Source organism: Chiloscyllium plagiosum, unplaced genomic scaffold (assembly GCF_037043375.1).
Source record: "Chiloscyllium plagiosum isolate Xiang-an unplaced genomic scaffold, Cpla_swu_hap1 HiC_scaffold_2, whole genome shotgun sequence".
Taxonomy (NCBI): Eukaryota; Metazoa; Chordata; class Chondrichthyes; order Orectolobiformes; family Hemiscylliidae; genus Chiloscyllium; species Chiloscyllium plagiosum.
This window is the reverse complement of record NW_028270140.1, coordinates 31,029,454-31,049,790: the sequence shown is the minus strand read 5'-3', so window position 1 is coordinate 31,049,790 and position 20,337 is coordinate 31,029,454. Positions and strand designations below refer to the sequence as shown.

At 41.2% G+C, this 20,337-nt stretch overlaps 1 protein-coding gene across 1 annotated transcript in view; it reads right to left on the bottom strand.

Annotated features, from left to right (window-relative positions):
* The window catches only part of megf10 (multiple EGF-like-domains 10), a 190,112-nt gene that overhangs the window by 8,710 nt on the left and 161,065 nt on the right, over positions 1-20,337 (bottom strand). Inside the window, exons 16-20 of the mRNA XM_087995653.1 lie at positions 18,085-18,213; positions 16,635-16,763; positions 15,888-16,016; positions 6,186-6,314; positions 1,501-1,737 (exon numbers count right to left, since the gene is read on the bottom strand). Coding sequence (XP_087851779.1) covers positions 1,501-1,737; positions 6,186-6,314; positions 15,888-16,016; positions 16,635-16,763; positions 18,085-18,213 — 753 coding nt within the window. The remainder of the gene's footprint in view (positions 1-1,500; positions 1,738-6,185; positions 6,315-15,887; positions 16,017-16,634; positions 16,764-18,084; positions 18,214-20,337) is intronic.

Below are 20,337 nucleotides of genomic sequence, written 5' to 3'. Positions count from 1 at the left end.
ACCGCTGAGTCAGCCAAAAGTATACATTGGACCTGAAATTTAACTTTGTTTTCCTCTCACTCTATAGACACTGCTCAATATTTCCAGCACTTTTTGTTTTCACTTTTATTAACTATTTTCACTGCTTTTTGAATCCAAGATCATAATTTAATAATTACAGTCTGACCTTTCAGCAGCAAAATTAGGAAACGGTCTCACACACGCAGGGTGGTAGAAGTTTAGCACTCTCCTTACAATTGTTGTTAGATAAAGTGTTCATTTAAATCTGAGCTTGTTACTTTTGCTGCTTGTTACTCAAAGAAAATAGCAGGTTGTGACAAAAGCAAGTCATAGCAGGTCACATATCAGCCATACTTTCAATGAATGGCAGAATAGATTTGAAGGGCTGAATGGCCTCCTCTGTCCCTTTGCTCAGGGTGAAAGATCATGGTGTATGGATATTGTCACTGGACTAAGAATCCAGAGGGCCAGGCTAATGCTCTGGGGACATGCGTACAAATCCTACTGTGGCAGCTGGTGAAAGTTAAATGCAATCAGTAAAATCACTTTAGTTAAAAAGGATAGATTATATAGAAACAACCAGCATGGATTTCTAAAGACGAAATTGTGTTTCACAAGATTTCATAGTTAGGGTTAATAAGGGTAATGTCTTTGATATGTAGTACATGGAATTTCAAAAAACAGTGCCACACATTATACTGCATCAGAATAATTTGGATAATTAATACATTATTGACTGAGTGATAGGAAACAGAACAATAGATATTTTTCAGGTTGGAGATAGGCATGTATTGGAGTTCTCCAGGGATCAGTATAAGGATCCTTGCTTTTGTTGATATATTAGTGATCTAGCTCTTGGTGTGCAGGGGACAATTTCAAAGTATGCAGATGATATAAAACATGGAAGCACTACAAACTGTGATGAAGACAGTGCAAAATTCCAAATGAGTATGACAGGAGGGGGCAATTAATGTTCAGTGCAGAGAAGTGTGAGGTGATGATTTTGTAGAGAAATTGTGTGTAGACAATACAAAATAAGGGGAGCCATAATTAATGGGGTTGAGGAACACAACAACCTGGATGTACTGTATACATGTATGCATATATAAAGGGTAAGAAGAGATATGACAGACGTTTTCCAAGTCATGAGGGGTCTGGATAGAACTGAACTGAGCAAGAGTCATATTGGATTTGAAATATTAACTCTGTTTCTCTATCCATGAATGCTGTCAGAGCTGCTGAGTATCTCCAACATTGTCTGTGTTTCTTTCAGATTTCTAGCATCCACAGTATTTTGCTCTCATTAATATATTATCGTTGGGTATAAAGGCTTTGGGGAACCAAGGCAGGGAGATTAAGACATCAGTCATAATCTTATTAAATGGCGGGTGGATTAGGTTTGAGGAGCCAATTACAGTTGCCTGCAGAATAACATTTTTGTTTGCCATAATGAACATAATATTGACTGGTATTTGGAACTTGGTGCAGGAAGTTACTTACCTGAAATAGAGTAATCCGCATTCATGACTCTCAGAGCGGGAGAGTAGGTGACGGCTGCCATGTTAGCTTCCTTTCCCTGTTGTTTTCGGCGATACATTATGAAGAGCACCAGGAGGAAGAGGACAATCAGGAGCAGGATGACAATCCCCACTGTTGCCCCAATTTGATGCGAATCAGCAGGAATGGCAGTGCTGGTCCGGCTGAGGCTATTTAGGTTTCCCACAATTATAACCCCCGCTGGAAAACACAAAGAGGGAATTGAATTTAGAATGGCACAGCATTTTCAACACATGAAAGACCCCATCACTCTGGGTTTGAGTTCCCTGCAAGGATTGGATAGGATCTCTATAAATTTGTTTTGTTGGCTGTTGGGGTTTGTGATAATTGGAGGCTGAGAGAGAGTTGATCAAAGTGGAAATCTTCTGTCAGTAGTAATTCACAAGTTGAAACCAGCAGATTTAAAATCCCCACGCTTCAGAATCAACCCAATTACAGTAGCTGGGACTGAGCACAGATTCCACAGAAGCTGCAGTATTCAACTCAAATGGTTTCATCCTCCATGTGCTGGAGTTACTGGAGTTACAGCTCCTCAACAACTGCACTCCTGCATCCAAATTTCTCATTTCTATCAGTTCCTTGCTCTCACTAGGCCCTTTGATCTTAGGAGCTTTCTTGTAGCCTCCTTCATGAAGGTAGATATAAAGTAATAATTTAGCTTCTCTGCTATTTCCATATTGCCCATTGTAAATTCTCCTGCAACGAACCCACAATTGTCTTTGGTCTTCTGAGATAGATTCTGTACAGCAAGGATCCAAACAGGGATCTTAATGATACTGCATTGGTCACAGCCTGCCAACCTGAAAATCATCCAATTATTCCTACTCCCTTCTTTTTTGCTCATTAACCAATCCTCAATCCATTCTTGTATATTAGCTCCCAGTCCCATGTACTTTCATTTTGTTTATGCATCTCTTGCGTCAGATCTTATCAGCAAAACTGCAAACTCACGATATCCACTGGTTGCTTTTAACGACTCCATGAGTAAAATCCTCAATTAACATATTTAGGTTGGTTAATAATGATTTTCCTTTCATAAATTCATGTTACCTCTGTCCAATCAGGCAATGATTTTCTAAACATCCAGTAATCACATTCTGCGCAATATACTTTAATATTTTCCTTACCACAGGTGTCACGCAGGTATGCAGTTTCTAATTTTCTCTCCTGCCTTTCTTAAAATGGGGTTATATTTACAACCTTCAGAATTAATAGAATTTTGAAAAACCAAAGAACCCATTAAATAAATCTCTTTCAACACTGAAGTGAAAGGCATTGGGGATTTGTCAACTTTCAGTCCCATCAAAATGCCGCTTCTTTATTAAGATTGATTTCCTTCAGGTCCTCACTCTCACTAGGCCCTTGGATTTCAATTATTTCAAGGCCATTTTCCTGTAATTTCTTCCATGAAAATGGACACAACATAATTATTTTGTTTCTCTGCCATTTCTCAATTTCCCATTGTAAATTCTCCTGTCTCTACTTGTAATGGACACATATTTGCCTTTGATGGGCATTTCCTGTTCACAAAGCTATAGAAGCTCTGACAATTAATTTGTACATTACTTCCTATCTTATGTCCATATTTATTTACTTTACTTTAATCATTTCTTCATTCTTCTTTGCTGAATACTAACATTATCCCAATCCTCTGACTTAACCTGCTTTTGGTGACTTTACAACACTCTTCCTTTGATTTTCCATTATCTTTAACTTGCTTATAAAAAAAATTCTTTTAATCAATAGCCATTCTCTATTTACTATCAGACCTTATAATGCATTTTGTCCAATTCACGCAAATGTACGCCTCCCATCTTTGTAAATTCATGATTAGATTTAAGTTTCAGATTTTCAAACTTAATGGAATATACTATATCATATGGTCACTTTTTGCCAAGTTTCTTTCAGAAGAAAATTATTAATTAGCTCTTTTTCACTGCATAATACCAGAGGGCGGGTAGTAATCTTCCAAGGATTCTAAGATTGTGGAAGAACTCCAGGGGATTGGTAAACGCTAATTTAACATCCTTATTCTAGTTGGGAGGTAGACAAAAACAAGTAACTGTAGGCCAGTTAGCTTAACATGTGTTATTAGCATAACGTTACAGCGTATTATTAAGGATGTGATAGCAGAGCATTTAGAAACCTTTTGTATAATCATGCAGATTCAGCATGGCTTCATGAAAGGGAAAATCAGGCCTGAGAATTTTATTAGAGTTCATTAAGGAGGTTGCAAGCAGGATAGATAAGCGGGAAGCAGTAGACATAATATATTTGGATTTTGAAAAGGAATTCAATCAGGTCCTGCACAAGATAATTAGATTAGATTACTTACAGTGTGGAAACAGGCCCTTCGGCCCAACAAGTCCACACCGCCTCGCCGAAGCGCAACCCACCCATACCCCTACATTTACCCCTTACCTAACACTACGGGCAATTTAGCATGGCCAATTCACCTGACCTGCACATCTTTGTGTTGTGGGAGGAAACCGGAGCACCCGGAGGAAACCCACGCAGACACGGGGAGAACGTGCAAACTCCACACAGTCAGTCGCCTGAGGCGGGAATTGAACCCGGGTCTCTGGCGCTGTGAGGCAGCAGTGCTAACCACTGTGCCACCGTGCCGCCCACTTCATAAAATAATAGTCCATGGCATTGGTTTAGTATGGATGAGAATTGATTAACCAGTAGAAGACAGGGGGTTGGGATAAAGGGGGCATTTTCAGGACCTGTAACTTGTGGATTTCCATAGTGATCACTTCTGGAGCCACAATCATTTACTATATATTTGTGTGTATAAGTATATTCATAACCTGGATGACAGAATTGAATGTTCTGTGGCCAGGTTTGCCGATGACACAAAAATAAATGGGAAGGCAAGTAGTGAGGATGACACTAAGACTCCAACAAAGGAATACAGTCGCTGTAAGTGAGTGGGAAAAACTTGATAGATGGAATATAATATAATAAAATGCGAGGTTGTGCACTTTGGCAGGAAGAAGAGAAGCTTTATTTAAATGGGAAAGATTGTAGGAAGCTGCAGCATAAAAGGGTTTGCGGGTCCTAGTGCATGGCTCACAAAAAGCTAGCAGCCAAACGCAGCATGTATTTGGGAAGGCTGATGTAATGCTGTCCTCTATGTGAAAAGGAATGGAGCATTAAAGTAAGGAGGTCTTGTTAAAACTATATCAGGCACTCGTCAGATCACAGCTGCAATATGGCAAACAGTTCTGATCCCTTTATCTACAGATGAACATCCAAACAAGGAACAAGAGTAGGCCACCTTGCCCTTTGATCCTGTGCTGTCATTCAATAAGATCATGGTTGATCTGATTTTAACCTCAATTCTGCATTCCTACACACTCTTGACAATCTTTCATCCCCTTGATAACCAAAAATCTACCTAGCTATCTCTGTCTTAAAAACATTTAAAAATTCTGCATCCACTGTTTTTAGAGGAAGGGTATTCCAAAAATGAATAAAGACACATTGGAATTGAATACAGTCCATAGAGAATCACTTGGTCTATCCTGGGTAAGACTGGATTTTCTTATGAGGAGAGGTGGAGTAGGTTGGGCTTGTGCTCACTGGAGTTTAGGAGAATGAGAAGAGACATATTGAAACATATAAAATACAGGGGATTTTACAGAGTGGATGCAGAGAGTTTGTTTCCCCTTATGGGATAATTTAGGATTAGAAGCCATCATCTCAGAGGATGGAGTCACCCATTTAAGACATAGCTGAGGAGGAATTTCTTTTGTCAGAGAACGGTGAATCTAGGGAATTTGTTATCACAGAGGATTGTTGAATCTAGGTCATTAAGTGTCTTCAAGGCTGAGATAGGTAGATTTTTAATCAGTAAGGGATGCTCGGGTTATGGGGGAAAAGCTGGAAGTGGAGCTGAGGATTATAAAGTCTCCTGATGAAGGGCTTCGGCCCAAAACATCGATCTTCCTGCTCCTCGAATGCTGCCTGACCTGCTGTGCAAGACACTCTCAACCCTTCTCTTGGATGGTACCCATATGAGGAAATACAAGTATGAAGAAGAAATATTTAAAAAATTGGTGATTTGTCTCATTAGAAAATTATAGGACAATCTGATTAAAATATTTGTCATCATCAAAGATAGAAGCAGACAATTTCCAGGAGGTGAAGTCAAGAAGAGGAGGTTGTGGATACACGATTAATTGTAAGAGGCAATGGAACAAACAAAATGGTGGGATATTTTGAGCTAGAGTGTTGTGTGAAGAATTCACTTTCAGGATTAGTGCGTGCTTGAGATAGAAACCTGTCAATATTCAGAATAAAACTGCACTGAAAGAATGTGGGAACAAGGTACACAGATGTGCTTGGAACTACTTGTTCCTATGGGAGAGTAAAGGCTAACTTGATGGATTGAATGGCCTGTGACTTCCACATAGAACTTGCCTTCTAAAATGTAGCCTTCCGAGTATTTTGTATTACACTGAAACATATTTATTAATACACACGCAGGAAGTGGCAGATCAATGCTGAACTTAACATTTTCTTAAACTAAAGAGATTCACTGATTGTCAAGATTTAAGGCAGCAAGCAAGATTGTGAGCAGATATAAAGTGAGGGTGCTGGACTGAGAATGAATAACATACCTTGATCACACTTTGAACCCTTCCATCCTGGACTGCAATAGCAGGTGCCTTTAATATGGTCACACGTGGAGTTGTTCAAACAGTCACACACCTGGCGACAGCCATAACCATACGTGCCTGGTAAACATCCTGCAAGACACCAATATCAGGCTGGTCAGACAAGCTATAATAAACATTCCTGACTGGTAGTCTCCTGTTTTTATAATTGGTCACACTGACCCACTCACTATTATTCAGAAAATTAAAATATTTCTTTTTGATCTATTACATGGGGCTGCATTTTATGCTCCCATTGGCTGGGAATTGTGGGGAGAGGGGGATGACTGCACATAAAATCCAGTGATTGGCATTGCTGCCACCCACACCCCAACCCTTCTGATATTTTGTAAGCAACAGGGGTAGCATGAGACAGCTTGTCTGCCCTTGGCCTACTGAGATTTCATAAGGCTAATTAACAATCACTTAATGGATCCATGCTGCTGCCACTGGCATTTTACCCACAGTGCAGGAAGCCCAGCAGTATTCATTGAGTAGGCTGCTCTCAGGCAAATGTTGGGGACGTCATTGCTGTGAGGAAGAGAAATGCAGTGGCCAATTTGTACAGGGGAAGCTCCCACAAACAGCAATGTGATTATCGGTTTTTGCAATAGGGATATGATTCAGGGATGAATACTAGCCATCCCAAAATGGGGAGTTCGTCTGCCCTTCTTCAATATAATGCCGTGGACTTGTTGTGTGCATTGGAAAGGGCAGAGGAGCCTCCATTTAACATCTTATTCTAAAGAGAACATCTCTGACAGTGATACTACTGCAACAGTACTGCATGGCATTAATCAGCCTGGAATTTTAGTTCAAGCTTCTTTCTCAGAATTTAAGCCACAATCCTCTGACCCACAAGTACCAACCAGAGCCACAGCCTGACAAATGAATAAAATGATTGCCTGGTTAGCTTCAAAATCAGAAAGAAAGTTGGAAAGTAACATTTTGCAGCAACACATTTCATTAATAATGAACTGCAGCAGCAACTTTGAGGTTAATCATGTAACAAAGTCTTGTGCATTGCTGGATCTCATTTTAAAAATGCACAGTTCGAGTAATGAGGCTAATTTTCACCTCTGTTGCATCTAGGTACACATTTCGTTGGATATTATATATATATATATATATATATATATATACATACATATACAGACTAGTAGCCTGTAATAGCCATGCCCGAAACTGTTGAGAGATTTGTTTGATTATCTCCACTACTTCCTTGCATCATTGGCAGCTGGGTCTTCAGCTGCCTGGAGCTTAAACTCCCTTGCTTTCCTCCTTTAAGATGCTTCTTCTCCCGATGAGGCTTGGGAGTCAAACGTCTGGTAATCATACCCATGAAGCACCTGAGATACTTTACGAGAGTAAAGGCACTTTAGTGAAAACAAGTTCCTTTTATTGAACACATCCAAACCTGCAATTGGAACTGTGAATAATGATTGCTATCAGCACATTAACAGTTCCACAAATATTTATACCACTAAAACAAAATATTTGCAGAGCAATGGGAAATAAAGCTGTGGAGTGGGACCAATTGGATAGGTCACAGAGAGCATGACCTGATTTACAATTCTGTGATTCCAATTCAAATTAATAGTCTGATTTAAACTGCGGTTTACCTTGTGGCCACTAGATGGGGGAGACATACCGTAGCAGCAGGGAGTGCTCTTCTGCCTTCAGTTTTCAAAGCGGCTCTGAATGGGACAGAACTACATGGATGTCTGAATTTTTTCTATATTTCATAGTGTAGTTACAAATATAGTGAAAAGCAGACAGAGGAGTCATTAACAGGTGGGGATTCAATGCTGACACTGCAGAGTCCAAATTCAGATTAGACAATCGCCCTGCAATCACTACCCTGAGCCAGCAGTAATTGTAATTTTCTGCTCATCTTCCATTCTGCCCTCGGACCCCTGCACAATTCCTCTGAATCAGAACTGAAATAACTTCAGAGAGGCCAGTAGACAATCATCTTGTCACTGTTTATTCACATGTGGCGAGTCCTTGACACTGGTCGAGCTCCTTCAGAACCAACTCTCAGAGCGAACAGAATGTCTGAAATTCCTGTTCTGATCTGTCAGCCAGAGCTCCCTGATTGGACCAAGTTAACAGCCCCAATTGGGGAACCCCTTCTATGAGGACCACCTGGCTAACCTTGTTACAATCACTACATCCCTCCCTTTCTGAGTCCAAGCACATCGGCTGGATTTTTTTTTCTAGCTCCGCTTGGGACATTTTACCACTGGGTCCAGCTCAGATTCCGAGGTAGCTTTAACACTTGATGGAGAGAGAGAACCCATGGGTTCCCGAATACTTGATTGGCCGCCATGGAGCCGGATATGTTTTTCTCCCGCTCTGTTTGTGAGTTTGCAGCTTTCTTATGGTCCACATGCTTGTTCAGGACTGTCACAACTACCTGACCTTTATATATCATCAATGACCTTCTCATCATCCATAAGGTCAGTAGTGAGGATGTTCACTGTTTACATGCTCCATTGATTGCACAGTGTTCAGCACCATTCACAACTTCTGTTAGATTCAGGGGATTCATGATCATGCTTACCTAAATATAAGCAGTCGAACATTTAGAAGGAATTTTCTCGTTTAAGTTTGTAAGAAGCATTAGTTAATTAGACAAATAAAGTAACCGTGACAATTAAGGAAGGTTCATTAAGACCAGAGGACCAACAGGCTTTTGGTGTGGAATGTGTTGGTCTTATTAATGTTGTAAAGGCCAGTGATCATCGGACAACTACTCATGATGCCAAGATGACTGTTGTCCCCTTGCCCACCGCCATCTGAATTTTAGTTTCCATTTAAGACCAAAATGTCCTATATTCCTGAATACTGCATTGATAGTTATGTAGTGCAGCACCCACTCAATCTTTTGTTTACAAAAGCAAAGCACTGCAGATGCTGGAGATCTGAAACGAAACAGAAATTGCTGGAGAAACTCAGCAGATCAAATTCTGAAAAAGGATTACTGAACCCGAAATGTTGACTCTGTTTTCTCTCCCACACACACTGCCAAACCTGCTGAGTTTCTGACTTTGTTTCAGTCCCATAAAAGGCTAGTTATTACTGTAACAGTTAAATGAACTCTCGTGCTATGCAGAAAACATTAAATATGGAATACTAAAATAATTCAATTTTAAAGGGGACCTCAATTTCCAACACTCCTCAACTACTGGAGCAATCCAAATTTATATGCAACAACACCAATAATATCCAAATTTGGGTTGGTAAGTGGCCACAAAAATGCAGGCAATGACCATGTCCAACAAGAGAGAATTTATTCATACCTCCTGTTAGTAGCAGTACTATTGTTCAATCCCCAACTATCAACATCCTGGGGGCTTACATTGACAATAAACTGAACTGGACCAGCTAGATTAATACTGTAGATACAAAAGCAGGTCAGATGCCAAAGGTCTGTGCTGAGTAACTTGTCTGTTATCTCCTCAAATTCTGCCAAACACTGAACCAGAAACAGGCAGGAGAGGCTAGTTTAGTTTGGGATTATGTTTGGCATGGACTGGTTGGAATGGTCTGTTTCTGCACTGTATGACACTATAAAAAGATACAAGTTGAAACTGTGCTGGAGTACTCTCTAATTGTCTGGATGAGGGCAGGACCAGCTATTTCAACAAGCTTCATACCATCCAGGACAAAGCTGCTTAGTCTTGGCACCCCATCCACTATCTTCAACACTCACACCCTTTACCAGAGATGCACACTGACATCTACAATAGGTTACCTTTGTGCATCCAACTGCGTTTTCCAAACCTTGTGATCTCTACCACCTAAAAGTACAAGAGCAACAGATGCATGGGAAAGGAATTTGCGGAATGTCTATGAGATGGCTTTTTGGAGCAGCTTGTGGTGGAGCTTACTGGGGAACAGGCCATTGTGGATTTAGTGTTGTGCAATGAGGCAGACTTGTGAAGGGAGCTTGAGGTGAAGGAACCCTTAGGAGGTTGTGATCATAATATGATTGAATTTATTCTGCAATTTGAGAAGGAGATATAATCAGAGGTAATGGTATTACAGCTGAATAAAGGCAACTAGAAGGGCATGAGGGAGATGCTGGGGTAGAATTGATTGGGAGAGGAGCCTAGCAGGAGAGACAGTGGAACAGCAATGGGAGGAATTTCTGGGAGTAATTCAGGATACACAGCAGAGATTCATCCCAAGGAAAACGAAGCATGGTACAGGGGGATGAGACAATCCTGGCTGACGAGGGAAGCTAGAGATAGCATAAAAGCAAAAGAGAAAACACATAATGTGGTGAAGGGTAGTGTGAAACCAGAGGATTGGGAAACTTGCAAAGACCAACAGAGGGCACCAATAAAAGAAATAATAAAGGAGAAGATTAAATGTGAGGGTAAATTAGCCAGTGATATAAAGGAAGACTGTAAAAGTTTCTTTAGATGTATAAAGGGCAAAAGAGAGGCTAAAGTAGGCATTGGGCTGCTGGAAAATGACACTGGAGACATAGTATACAGGAATAAGGAAGTGGCTGAGGAACTGAATAATTACTTCACATCAGTCTTCATGATGGAAAACAAATAATATCCCAAAAAATCAACAGAGTGGAGGGCAGAGCTGAGTATGGTGGCCATCACCAAGAGGAAAGTGCTAGAAAAACTGAATGGCCTGAAGGTGGATAAATCACCTGGACCAGATGGACTACACCCCAGACTTCTAAGGGAGATAGCTGAAGAGACAGTGGAGGCATTAGCGATGATCTTTCAGGAATCGCTAGAATCAGGGAGGGTCCCAGAGGACTGGAAAATTAGTAACGTGACACCCCTGTTTAAAAATGGAGTAAGGCAAAAGACAGAAAATTACAGACCGATTAGCCTAATCTTGGTCATGGGTAAGATCCTGGAATCCATTGTGAAAGATGAGATTTCTGAATACTTGGAAATGTATGATAAAATAAGGCAAAGTCAGCATGGCTTCATCAAGAGGAAGTTATACCTGACAAAGTTTCTAGAATTCTTTGAGGAAGTATTGAGTACAGGAGTTGGGAGGTCATGTCACGACTGTACAGGACATTAGTTAGACCACTGTTGGAATATTGCCTGCAATTCTGGTCTCCTTTCTATCAGAAAGATGTTGTGAAACTTGAAAGGGTTCAGAAACGATTTACAAGGATGTTGCCAGGGTTGGATTATTTAAGCTATAGGGAGAGGCTGAACAGGCTGGGGCTGTTTTCCCTGGAGCGTTGGAGGCTGAGGGGTGACCTTTTTAGAGGTTTACAAAATTGTGAGGGGCATGGATAGGATAAATAGACAAGTTTTTTCCCTGGGGTCGGGGAGTCCAGAACTAGAGGACATAGGTTTAGGATGAGAGGGAAAAGATATAAAAGAGACCTAAGGGGCAACCTTTTCATGCAGAGGGTGGTACGTGTATGGAATGAGCTGCCAGAGGAAGTGGTGGAAGCTGGTACAATTGCAACATATAAAAGGCATTTGGATGGGTATATGAATAGGAAGGGTTTGGAGAGATATGGGCCGGGTGCTGGCAGGTGGGACTAGATTGGGTTGGCATATCTGGTCGGCATGGACAGGTTGGACTGAAGTGTCTGTTTTCCCGCTGTACATCTCTATGACTCTAAGTAACGTGTAGGTTAGATGAAGGAGAGCCAATGGATGTCAACCACCTGGACTTCAAGAAGGCCTTTGACAAGGTGCCGTATGGGGGTCTACTGGGTAAGATAAGGGCCCATGGTGCAGAGGCAAGGTGCTAGCATGGATAGAAGCCTGGCTGTCTGGCAGAAAGCAGAGAGTGGGCATTAAAGGGTCCTGCCCAGGATGGCAGCTGATGATAAGTGGTGTTTCAGAAGGCTCAATGTTGGGACCACAACTTTTCACTTTATACATTAACAATCGACATGAAGGAACTGAGGGCATTCTGGCTAAGTTTGCAGATGATACAGAGATAGGTAGAGGGACAGGTAACATTGTGGAGGCGGGGAGACTGCAGAAGGATTTGCAGAAGGTTAGGAGAGTGGGCAAAGTGGCAGATTGAGTACAACATGGGAAAGTGTGAGGTCATGTACTTTGTTAGGAAGAATAGAGGCATAGGTTATTTTGTAAACGGAGAGAAAATTTAGAAGTCTGCAGTGAAAAGAGACTTGGGGTTCTAGTCCAGGATTCTCTCAAGGTAATCTTGCAGGTTGAGTCAGTAGTTAGGAAGTCAAATGCAATGATAGCATTTAGTTTGAGAGGACATGAATATAAAAGCAGGGATGTACTTCTGAAGTTGTATAAGACTCTGATCAGACCACATTTGGAGTTTGTGTGCAGTTTTGGGCCCCATATCTCAGGAAGGATGTGCCCTGCAGCATGTTCAAAGGAGGTTCATGAGAATGGTCTCAGGCATGAAAAGCTTAACATATGAAGAATGTTTGAGGACTCTGGGTCTATACGCGATGGAGTTTAGAAGGATGTGGGGGGAAACATACAGCATACTGAATGGCCTGGACAGAGTGGATGTTGGGAAGATCTTTCCATTTGTAGGGGACTAGGACCCAACGGCACAGCCTGAGAGTAAAGGGAATACCTTTTAGAATAAGGAGAAACTTCTTCAGCCAGAGAGTGATGAATCTATGGAATTCATTACCACAGAAGGTTGTGGAGGCCAGGTCATTGAGTATAGTTAAGACTGAGATAGTTAGGTTCTTGAGTATCAAGGAGACCAAGGGTTATGGGGATAAACTGGGAGAATGGGGTTGAGAAACTTATCAGCCAAGATTGAATGGCAGAGCAAATTCGATGGCTGAATTTCTGTTCCTATGTCTTAGGGTCGTATGGTCTTATGGAACACCACCTCTCTCACAGGGTGGTACGGTCTGTAGAAGCAGAAACCCTCATCACATTTATGAAGCATACAGATGTGTATCTGCGATGACAAAATGTACAAGGCTATGGGTCAAGAGCTGGAAAGTGCGATTACAAAAGTTACATGGTTGTTTTTGACTGGTGCTAATTTAATGGGCTGAAGAGATTTTTTTCTGTGCTGTAGATCTCTATGACCACTTCCTGAAAATTCCCTTCCAAGTCACTCACCATTTTAATTTGGATCTATGTCACCATTCCTTCAGTGTTGCTGGGTCAAGATCTTGTGACTCCCTTCCTAACAGCACTCTTGATGGCTAGTGGCAAATGGTCATCCCAAAAATTGTAGCTGTTAAATAAGGCAGTTCACCCTCACTAGATAATTAGGCATGGGCAATAAATGCTGACTCAGCCAGCAGTGCCCACCTCATTTGAACGAATAGACACAAAAATCTTTCATGAAGGCAGCTCAAATAGACAAAGCCAACACAACAGCTAATTCTTCATTGATGACTATAACATCAGTAAGTGAATGTGGATTTATAATTGTGATTGTTACAGACCACGCTGAGATTTTCCTGTTCAGACACTAGAAAGTAAGGAGAACAAGCTGCCTGGAAAGGATCTTGATCAAATTACTTTCCCAGGCTGTGAAATCACTGGAAAGCCAAACAATAGCTTTTCCTGATGAGGGAAATAATGAGAGATTACATTTTATCTTGAATAACCTCCCAACTGCATTCACAATCTGCCAGAAGTAGCTACTTTTTGGTTTACTGTCAGTGACTTCAAACAAAAGAAAATAATTTTTTGCTTAAGGACTGTCTTATATTTTGAATTCACGGTTTTGAAAACACAGAATTGGGGAAAAGTTTAGCTATGATTATCTCACACTTGGGAACTACCAGAAGTCCCTGAGGAAACAGGTTAATGCTCAATTTGGTTGGAGTTGAGTTTGGTTCACAGAAAGAAAGACTTGTTGATGTTAAGTTCAATGAGCTCTCTATATTTAGCCTGTCGTGGTATGCAAGATTCAAACTTGGTTGCTCAAAAATATTTCAACTTTTGACTGCTTAAGTCATGTTAGTTCTATGTAATGGACATATTTTTCCAGAACATTTTTTTTTAAATTATGTGCCCCTTCTCTTCAGATATTAGAAACAAGATTTGCATTTTTATAGCAGCTTTTGTAACCTCAGAATGTTATAAACAGCTTCACAGCCAATGAACTAATTTTAAAATCTACTTATTGCTATAATACAGCTGCAAATATGCACATAGCAAGCTCCTACAAACAGCAATACAAACATTAATGAAGAGATCGTCTTTACCTCTAAGTCAGGCATAAATATTGACAGGACACTAGGGAGTGCCCACCTACACTTTTGCAAAATAGTATCTGTGAGATCTTTTACCAGCCAAGCAAGCAGGAACAAACAGAGCTTAACAACCTATAGCTGGCATAGCTAGCACAGCCAGCACAGTGGTTCAATGGTTAGCACTGCTGCCTCACAGCTCCATGGACTTGAGTTCAAATCCATCCTTGGGCAACTGTGTGTGGAATTTGCACATTTTCCCCATGTCTGCGTGGGTTTCCTCCCACAATCCAAAGACGTGTAGGTTAGTTGGATTGGCAATGCTAAATTCCCCAGAATGTCCAGGGATGTGTCGGCTAGGTGTACTCACCATGAGAAATACAGGGTTATGGGAGGGGGGGCTGAGGGTTGGTATGGAGTTAATGAGCCAAATGGCCTGCTTCCACACTGTAGTGATTCTATAACTAAAAAAAAAACTGAGACAGGAATGATGCTTCCCCTGTCTATGGGAAATGGCAGGATCTTGAACCAGGTTACACAACCTCAGAACAAGGAATGAGAGGAGCAAGAACTTCTTCACTCAGAGGGTATTGATTCTTTGCAATTCTCTATCTTAAAGGGATGTGGAAGCTCAGTTTTAAGTTGCATTCAACAGACTAATAGATTTCTAGACAGCAAGGATATCAAAGTTTACGCGGACAGTGCAGGAAAGCTGCTTAGAATAGAAGAGCAGCCATGGTCGAGTCTGACTATGGAGCAGGTTTGAGGGACCAAATGGCCTCCTTCACCCCCCCAGGTCCTTTGTTTCTATGAGCTGAGGATGACACTGAGTGGAATGCTTACCACTCTCCAAGCACAACTTCTTTTGCCACAATAATTGCAAAGCCCCTCAACGTGCTAATGACTAATGTCAAATTTAGAATGAGAAGAACCAAAACAAATTGAGTATTTTAGAATCAAAAGGCCTGGGGCAACAAAACTTTGTTTTAAATGCCAGATCCTAATGCTAACCTGTTCTCTGGATTAGTAAAAATGTGTTTGCTGTTCAGAATTGGAGAATGATATATCACAGGAGAAAGCCATTCAGCCCCACCAGCCTGTGCCCTTTCTCCACTGAAACCTTAGAATCACAGAATCCCTACAGTGGAGAAAGAGGCCGTTTGGCCCATTAAGTCTGCACCAGCCCATCGGAGAGCATTCCACCCAGACCCAGCCACCCTATCCTATCCCAGTTCCTCTGGATTTCCCCATTGTTAGTCCACCTAAACCTGCCCATATTGGGAATTCAAGACGTCCAATTCACCTAATCCACACATCTTTAGACTGCTGGAGGAAACCCACGCAGACAAAAGGAGAATATGAAAACTCCACACAGACAGTTGCCCGAGGCTGGAATCAAACCCGGGTCCCTGCCGCTGTGAGGCAGCAGTGCTAACCACTGAGCCACCTGTTCTCACAGGGATTCCACCTTTGCCATCAATCTGGTCAATATTTGCACTTACTTTGCTGGCAATGTTTGCCCATGAATCCAATACGACAGGTGCACTGCCCTGAGATATGGTCGCAGTCTGCTCCATTTTGACACTGGCACAGTTCGCCACAATCCCTGCCGTAATAACCTAATGGGCATCCTGTAGTCACAAAAAGAAGATAGAATGGTTTCAAATTTAGTCACTGAGAAGCCCAATCTACTTTCAAAGTATTTACAATTGTCATTGCTCTTGATCTCCCAGACTCATTATGTCACAAAGCATCCAAAACCAAAATAATCAGCACTCGACTTGTTACTAATGGTACACACCCCACTTAAAGAACATTGGAGGAGCCAGGAAAAAACTTAGGTTTAGAAGTGGGAGAGAAAGAGAGAGACAGAGAAAGAGAGCGAAGAGAGGGGCAGACATAGATATAGACAGAGAGAGGCAGTCAGTAAGAGAGAGACAGACAGCGACAGAAAGAGACAGTCTGTCAGAAAATGAGAGATGGACAGATTCAGAGAGACAGAGACAAGTAGTCAGAAAGAGAGAGAGAGAGATGGACAAAGGCAGACAGAGGGATGGAAAGAAAGAGAGAGACAGATAGACAGAGACAGACAAAAATAGAAAGGGGAGGAGAGAGAGAGATGGACAGAGACAGACAGACAGACAGACAGACAGGCAGGAGACAGAGAGATAGAGAGAGACATACAGAGATGGACAGATAGATAGACAGACAGACAGAAGAGACTTGTGGTCATACAGACAGGTCCTTACTCTGTGTGCAGTACAGTCCAGTCCAGCCTGGTGTACACTTGCATTCCCCATCATACGCACTACAGTGGGCTCCATTGTGGCAGTTGCAGGTGTGGATACAGTTTGGACCCCAGTATCCAGGTGGACAGGCTGAAAAAACAAAATCGATAAAATGAGCAGCTTCTGCCTTGACCATCAATTATATCTCAATTTCCCCCTTCTAAACATCTTCTAAAAATACTGGAAATAGGAGCAGGAGGAAGTTAGTCATGTGTCTGTGGAACCTGCTCCATCATTCAGAAAGATCATTGCTGAAGTTCTGCCTCAACTTACACTCTGCTGCCCTTTCTCCATATTTCTTAGTTCCCTCAATGACCAGAAATTGAGCAGTCTCACTGTTGAATACTCTCAATGATTGAACTCTCTAGGGTACAGACTTTCAAAAGATTCACAGCTGTTTGAGTGAAGAATTGTTTCCTCATCTCAGTTTAAAAAGCCTGATCCCTTATTCTTCGACAGTGTCCCCATGTTCTAGACTCTAGAGAAAACACCTCTCAGCATCTGCTAGTCAAGCCTCGAAGACCTTTTATATATTTCAATAGGGTCAATTCTCATTCTTCTAAATTCCAGAGAACATCGGTCCATTCTACTCACTCCCTATACATATTAGAAGAGATTTACAAGATATAGGACGTTCCACACATTTTGATTCATTACAACACGAATGTGCTTGTGTACAAAACAGAATTTCTGCTTGAGTACAAGACTCATGTGATTCACATTACCCTGGAGATGGGTTTGAGACTGGTTCAGTTTTGAAAATATCCCCCAAAACTCTCAAAGACACAGCCAGTCTGGCAGGATCTGAGAGAGAGAAAACAGATAGAAGTTGAAAGTTTTTATGGTTCACTGTCCAGGAATGTGGGTGGAAGCTTGGTTGGACTAAAAGGTTCAAATAATTTGAAATAAGGCTAGAAGACTCAACTGGAATCTTGGACCAGAAGGAGAAGTACCAAGGAAATCCCCATTTTGAAAACCAGTTTTGGGGTTCCAAATTACCTGGTTGGGAAAGGGAAGGAAGTATACCCTTGCAAGTCAAAAATCACTTTGGGTTTCTTTGGGAAAACTGAATGACTATTTTGGGGATAGTGGAAAATATATCTGTCAAGCATGTATTTTTTAAAATAAAAACTAAATTTCAGGTCTGTTCTTTGAAGTTTAAGTCATCTACAAAGATAGGTTTTAGTCAATAATGCTTCAAGACTGCTTGTTACAATAAAAGTCTTCTACAGAAAATCCTATCATATCATCTTTTCAGTTTTCAGTGGGAAGTTTATATTTCTTTTTTGAAGTTACTGGATTCTCTGAGGATCTTAACACAGGAGGACTGACACTTCCTTTTAATCCCGTTTGAACAATAACTCTTTAAGCAATGTACAGGAAATGTTTAAGAATAAATGTGGATATTTACGTTGAGAACAGTCACTTCCAATCCATCCTGGGTAACACTGGCAGGAACCATCAATGGGATTGCATGTCCCATTGTTTGTACAAGTACAGAAACCAGCACAGCTTTTCCCAAAATGACCGCTGGGACACACTGGAAAACAGCAATGTAACTTTTAGACTCAGAACTGTCGGTGAAAGAAAAACAAGCCAAACACAAGATTGTAGGAGGCAACATGGTTTTGATTATACTGAGCTTGCTTATTTAATGTTTGAAAACTAACACCAATATGTTCAGAAGTGTCAACACTGATGTTAAAGCAAGATTTGCAAATCAGAGAAGATACAGTCCTGTCCCAATCCTTTGTCTTTATAGATTCCTGGTTAATCAACTTGCACTAACTGCCTTTCACTGAGTTTGATTACCTAAATATAGCAGGGTCAGTAAGTTAAGTACAATTATTTGACATTCAATGATGCAGGCAATGATTTTGTTCAATATTTTCAAGTTGCTCTTAGTAACAGCACAAGTCCCAGCTGGAATGAAGATGACTGAGTAATTCCACTATGCTCTCAGCCCCTAACACTTTCAAGGAGTGTCTGAGATTGACTTAACGCACAGAGTTCTGTATTGTGTACTGTCGGTTCTGCTGTAACACTCATTTTGTCAATGTGAATTGGTTATAATGTAGTTGAAGAATTTAGACCATTATTTGTAGAACGCAAACTTTCTTTACTTACATTGGCAATAACATGAATCTGGTTTCATTAGGTTAACTGGTGCTGTTATTACGCGATTTGTTGATAAAGCGGAATTGCACAGGAACGGAACTATGGCACTATATCAGAACATTCTGAACTTCTAATTTCTTTATTTTTAATAATTTATTCCCTTGATTTGTAATACTAGATTTTTTATTTTTTTTATTTTTCTGAGGATTGTTTTTTAAGAATCTGTTCCTAAGGACCTTTGAACCTAAAAGGCGACATAATATGGTGACTTTAAACTTTTCAATATATTCATTTGAGTAAATGCGAGAAAAAGCTAATTCAATTTAATTATCCTCCACCGACTGCATTTTTCAGGAGAAATAATCCAATCCTTAACTGTGCATTTTTCAGCAGTTTGCAGAGTGAGTTCAGTTTGCTTTCGCTTGGTTTAAATTGACTCTGCAGACTGCTAACAAAGTAGACTTACCTAATTCTGACTCTCAAGTTTTCTATGTTTCTCTGTGATCTCAACCATTGCCATTTCAACAACTGTAACAACTAATACTAATACTAAAACTAAAAGCTCAATGCTTTTTGCAGGAGCACAAACAGACAAATAAAACTTGAAGGAGGGCTTACCAAATTTTTGCTCTTGAGTCGGATGCCACCGTGTTGGGAAATTTTAAATCCAACTAGCAAACCCAAAATCAGATGGAAGTTCCCCAAGTGATCTGATTTTAATTTTAGGGGCGCAGCTGCTGACTAGAGGCAGTTTACTTAGAAACGATGTGGAGGCAGGTACGGTGGCTCAGTGGTTAGCACTACTGCCTCACAGCACCAGAGACCCTGGTTCAATTCCCACCTCAGGCGACTGTGTGGAGTTTGCACATTCTACCCGTGTCTGCGTTGGTTTCCTCCGTGCGCTCTGGTTTCCTCCCGTAGTCCAAAGATGTATAGATGAGGTAAATTGGCCATGCTAAGTTGCCCATAGTGTTAGGTGCATTAGTCAAAGGGAAATGGGTCTGGGTGGGTTACTCTTCAGAGGGTCAGTGTGGACTTGTTGGGCCAACTGGCCTCTTTGCACACTGTAAAGAATCTAATCTAATCATATGGGATGCTAAGCGCCAAGGTAGGCTGCTTGAAGGGTCCACCTTGATGCTCTGCAACCTTGTCTCAGTTACAATAAAAGCAGTGAAACAAAACAGTTACATAACGCTCACCCCTTAAACCCCAAAAGCCACACGCACACTTGCCATGTATGCCAACTCATGCCACCACATGACCGACACATACCAACCTACTTCCCTCTCATCAACCCCAACAAATGTGCCAATCAGGTGATTTGGCCATGTTAAATTGCCCATAGTGTTAGGTGCATTATTCAGAGGGAAATGGGTCTGGGTGAGTTATTCTTCAGAGAGTCGGTGTGGACTTGTTGGGCGGAAGGGCCTGTTTCCACACTGTATGGAATCTAATCTAATCTACAGATCTCAAGAGGGCTGTAGTTCAGGAACAGGTTATGCTGGAAGGGGTGAGGTTCAGAAATGGTTTAAAAACGAGAATAAGA